The 5,377-nt window shown below is 39.6% G+C and overlaps 2 protein-coding genes across 2 annotated transcripts; both read left to right on the top strand.

Moving 5' to 3' along the window:
• Positions 1 to 1,984: 1,984 nt before the first annotated feature.
• On the top strand, positions 1,985 to 2,688 carry LOC110901712 (probable serine/threonine-protein kinase PBL23). The gene is made up of 3 exons (XM_035982352.1): positions 1,985 to 2,275; positions 2,375 to 2,611; positions 2,674 to 2,688. Exons 1-3 carry the CDS (start codon positions 1,985 to 1,987, stop codon positions 2,686 to 2,688), a joined length of 543 nt encoding a protein of 180 aa, XP_035838245.1.
• Positions 2,689 to 3,552: 864 nt separating this feature from the next.
• Positions 3,553 to 4,017, top strand: LOC110901713 (probable serine/threonine-protein kinase PBL2). The gene has a single exon (XM_022148511.1). It carries the CDS (start codon positions 3,553 to 3,555, stop codon positions 4,015 to 4,017), a length of 465 nt encoding a protein of 154 aa, XP_022004203.1.
• The last annotated feature ends 1,360 nt before the right edge of the window (positions 4,018 to 5,377 follow it).

Here is a 5,377-nt window from a genome sequence, read left to right on the forward strand (position 1 = left end):
AATTTCGTGTCATAAACGATACGTATAGCAAGAAATCGAACCCATATTGGTTCTAGCAAGTCAAACCGATTCTTGGTTCAAATAGCAAGTTCCGGACCGTTTGGTTCAAATTAGCAAGTAGCACGTCGAATCATCACAATTCAGTCTAGCAAGAAACGACCATTCTTGGTCAAAGCAAGTACAGCGGGTCGATCAAATTAAGTCCAATTAGCAAGTTGGTTGGATAGTTTTTGATCAAATTCGCAACAGCAAGTTAGCAAGAATCTGATCAGCAAGTCGGTCAGAACCTGATTAGCAAGTGGGTCAGGGTACATAAAAATCTGATTAGCAAGTCGGTCAGAAACGCAAGAATCTGGTTAGCAAGTTGGCCAGACGCAAGTACTAAGTAAGAAATTTGATCTACACGGTCAAGAAAGGGATCATCCGATCACAAGCAAGATAGGCAAGAAAAGCAAGGCGATAAAGAAAGGAAGCATGACAGAAAAAGAAGGAAGTGCATCAACGTCACTCCACGAGCAAGGGAATGTATCTCTTCAATGCCCAAAATTGAAAGAGGCGAATTACACCCAATGGGCAGTTATGATGGAAACAATCTTGAAGGCATATAGTCTTTGGGAAACAGTCGTTTCAACAGAAGGTATAAACGAAAAGAAGGCGCACACAACAAAAGCAATTATCTTCCAAACGCTACCGGAAGATGTTTTGATGCAAGTTGCGCAATACGAAAAAGCAAACGAAGTATGGGATACAATCAAAGTTCGTTACCTCGGAGCAGATATGGTTCAGAAAGCACGTCTACAAACTTTGAGGAGCGAACTAGAAGTTTTAAAGATGGATGAGAACGAAACAGTAAGTAGTTTCGCAAGCAAGTTGAGTGGTATAAAAGCCAAATTTAAAACTCTCGGTACAACTATCAAAGACAAGAAACTCGTAAGGAATTACTCATCTCCGTTCCGAAGAAGTTCCTACCCATCGTGGCAAATATCGAACAATATTCAGAAATAGACAAAATGCCATTTGAAGAAGCAGTGGGAAGAATAATAGCTTTTGAAGAACGTCTCAAAAGTCAAGACAAGCAAGAAGATAATAATCAAGGAGGACTCATGATGGTAAGTACAAATAATCAGTTTGAAAGTTTGCATCTTGGAAAGGGTCGTGGTGTTCAAAACCATGGCAGAAGTCAAGGACAAGAATCTTTCAAAGGAGGAAGAGGACATGGAAAAGATATGGGTCCAAAAAACCAAGACAAGAGCAAGTTCATATGTTATGATTGTGGAGAACTTGGTCATTTTGCAAGAGATTGCACCAAGTGGAAGGAAAAGGAGAAAGACACGCAACAAGAAGCCAATCTCGCATTGGAAGAGGAACCAAAGCTACTGCAACTCAAGCAAGTTGAAGACCTTTGTTAAACTATATTTAGTTTACGAGGGAGTATTGATGTTTTTAAACTAAATATAGATATAGGGGTTGTTCTGTAATTAGTAGATAGTTAGTTTATGTTATAATTAGATTAGTTAGTAAGTGCGAGGACCGGATGCGACAAAGTGAAAGATTAAAACCTACATATTGGATGGAACGACATCTCCTAGGGACACACCCCTTCAGATTGGCGCCAACAAAACAGGAAGCAACAGACATGGTGTTTCAAGCAAGAGGCACATCGATTCATGAGGAGACGCAACTGTTCAATCGCATCTATTTGTATAGTATATATAGGGTTCATGTATGTCAATTGTAATCACTTTTCATTCAATACAAGCAAGTTTATTATTCTTTGATTCTCAATTCTTTTATATTCAAACCTGCGATTTGCAAGTTCGATTACCAACAATTATTGGGGTTAGTGTTATAATATATTCAAATTAATATGTTTAAAGGGATTGCTTTTCATTCTTAGGTGTCCTTCTTAACTATCTCTCAGGCTTCAGCTCTCTGTTTTTGTTAACAAAGATTACTAATCACATAAAACCAATCTTTAATAATTATGGATGCTTTCTTGCAGCAGTTTCAACATCTTCAAATCCAACTAGAAGATATAACATCAGCCACCGACAACTTCAACGATGATAACTGTATTGGACGTGGTGGTTTCGGGAAAGTTTACAAAGGAGAACTGTCTCACTCTAAGGGACGAAGCATGGTTGCTATCAAGGATCGGGGGCATGGACAAGGAATACCCGAGTTCTTGAAAGAGATCACATCGCTTTCCCATTACAGCCATGAAAATCTCATCTCTCTTCTGGGATTTTGTTACCAAGGGGATAAGATGATCCTCGTATATGACTACGCATCTCGTTGAAGCCTTGACCGCTATTTAAATTCACCCCATCTCACGTGGTCACAACGTCTCAGAATATGCCTTGATACCGCACAGGGGCTAAGGTACCTTCATGATCCAAGGGGGACACACCAAAGACTTATTCACTGTGATGTAGAAAACGCCAACATACTTCTCGATGACAACTGGAATGGTAAAGTCTCTGACTTTGGATTATCGAAAATGGGTCCCGCTAATGAGGAGCAATCGGTTATTATCACCTTTGCAGCAGGTACCCCTGGGTACTATGATCCGCAGTATGCGATGACAAACACTCTAGCGAAAGAGTCAGACGTACACTCTCTATGTGTGGTCTTATTAGAAGTTTTATGTGGGAGATTATGCTGTACATATAGCAATGGTCGTATTGAGCAGAATTTAGTGCGCAAGTGGATTGAAAGCTATGAAGAGAAGAAGTTAAATGATATCATCTTTAAAGATACGGCCATTGAACCATTGGAGCAGAGCGCTTTAGAAACTTTTTCTGACATTGCATATCGATGTTTGCAGGAATCTCATGAAGATCGGCCAAGGATGGCTAAGGTTGTGACGGAACTTGAGACTGCACTTATATATCAGAAGGTACATATTGTGTTTGTAGGTTGTTAAGTTATATTTATAGGATGTTAGTTTATTTGGGAATCACTAGACTTATATAAGCTGAAGATAAATATTTTTATAAGTGGAGCTTCTTTAAAAGGCATAGCAAAAATGTTATTTCTCCCCTTCTCTTCATAGCTTTCAATCCACTTGAAATGAAAGAATTCAGTTGATTCACTCTAAACGCCGAAAGAAATAAGATTGTGGGATGAATTAAAATCAAAATACACCAACGAATTGAAATGAAAATGTTTGCATTTGATAACATCTTGTGTCAAGCTGTGCATTTGCAATTGCTTTCCCACCCTTGATTTCTATTTAGTAACTATTATCTGATCCCCAAATATGTTGGTATTCTGGCAGCAATTCCAAGATCTTAAAATCCCGCTAGAAGAGATAACATCAGCCACCAACCACTTCAAAGTTGAGAAGAACTATATTGGAGGTGGTGCTTTTGGGAAGGTTTATAGAGGAGAAGTGTCTCATTGTAAGGGCCGAAGCATGATTGCTATTAAGCGTATTGATCCGAGGTACGGACAAGGAATCCCTAAGTTCTTGAAAAAGATCAGGACTCTTTCCTATTACAGGCATGAAATATTGTCTCTCTTCTAGGATTTTGTTACCAAGGGGAGGAGATGTTCCTTGTGTACGAGCATGTGTCTCGTGGAAGCCTTGACCGCTATTTGGACTCCCCTCATCTCACGTGGTCACAACGTCTCAAGATATGTTTGGATGCCGCAAAGGCGCTAAGGTACCTTCATGATCAAAAGGAGAGACACCAAAGACTTATTCACTGTGATGTAAAAAGTGCCAACATCCTACTTGATGACCAATGGAATGCTAAAGTTTCTAACGTTGGATTATCAATAATGGGCCCCACTAATGAACATAGCTCTGTTACTGTCACAGTTGTAGCAAGTACCCCTGGGTACTGTGATCCACAGTATGCGATGACACACACCCTAACGAAAAAGTCCGATGTATACTCTTTTGGTGTGGTCTTATTTGAAGTTTTATGTGGGAGATTATGCTATACGCTTGATAGCAAGGATCATGTTAACGAGATCTTAGTGACCACGTGGGTTAAGAGCTATGAATAGAACAAGGTAAATGATATCATCTTCAAAGATCCGACCATTTAACCATTGGAGCAGAGTACTTTAGAAATATTTTCAGACATTGCGTATCAATGTTTGAAGGAATCTCGTGAAGATCGGCCAAAGATGGCAGAGGTTGTGGCAGAACTTGAGAGATGTCTATATTTACTCAATTATCAAGAGTTTCAGTCCAAAGGGGTCTTCCATAACAGCGGCAAAACGGTAATTAGCTTTTGTGTCTGTATTATAGAATATCACATGCTACCGTCACATGTAGTGGCGAAGCTTGAAAATTACCACCGGGGGGTCGAAAGTCACCGGACCTAAAAACTCTATATAAGCAAACATTTTCTTTATAAAACCGGGGGGTCGAAAACGTATATACCTAAAAAATTCTATACGAAACGTACATATATAACACTAATGAGCGAAAAGTTCGGGGGTCGGGCGCCCCTCCCGGCCCCTTGAAAGCTACACCCCTGATCACATGTAACTTTTAACATGTGTGATGATAAGTTTGATTACTTGTGACCACAGAATTGTTGATATGTACAAATAAATAGTAATATTTGATCAACCAAAATTGAAAAAAGATATTATAATCTTAACATGCACGAACTAACTTGAACTTGTTTAATGGACGTACAGTGGTTTTGGTTAAATAAGAAGGGAGAACACTGTGAGATGATATCTATTGGAAAATGCTTGGATTCAGATGCAAAGAGTCACAAATTCTCGTCTGGATATAATTCAAGGTGACTTCTCCTGTTTCTAGCTTTTGAGAGTATTCTTTGCTGCTATTCACGCAGATTTGTTGTGGGCACCTACCAATATTGTAGTTATGAGACACTCAAAACACATGTAAGAAGTCAGTTCTTGTCACCAGGAATCACATACACGGTGAACCTTGTGTTCAAGTTTCAGTACAAAAAGGAGAGAAGATGCAGACCTATGCCCCTCAAATACAGATTACAAGGGGAGAGAGAGAATTCAATTTCATACCTTGCATATGAGAGAGAAGATGGATGGTGGGCATGTGAATTGTATCAGTTTACTACTGACCATAGAACAGTTGATCTCCAGATTTTGTTTGAGAATTCAATTTCATACCTTGCATACGAGGAACCAGTAGAGATTACTGATCAAGATGTTAAGATTCTCAAGCGTACCAGAATACCTCTCGTCCGAGTTCGTTGGGATTCCCATCGTGGCCTAGAGTATACCTGGGAACGAGAAGACCAAATGAAACTCAAGTACCCCCAGCTGTTTAAGAAAAGTGCAACCACTACTGAGGCTGAAGCTACTGCAGAATTTCGGGACGAAATTCCAAATCAACAGGGGGATGATGTGACACCCCAGGAAA

This window comes from Helianthus annuus, chromosome 13 (genome assembly GCF_002127325.2).
Source record: "Helianthus annuus cultivar XRQ/B chromosome 13, HanXRQr2.0-SUNRISE, whole genome shotgun sequence".
Taxonomy (NCBI): domain Eukaryota; kingdom Viridiplantae; phylum Streptophyta; class Magnoliopsida; order Asterales; family Asteraceae; genus Helianthus; species Helianthus annuus.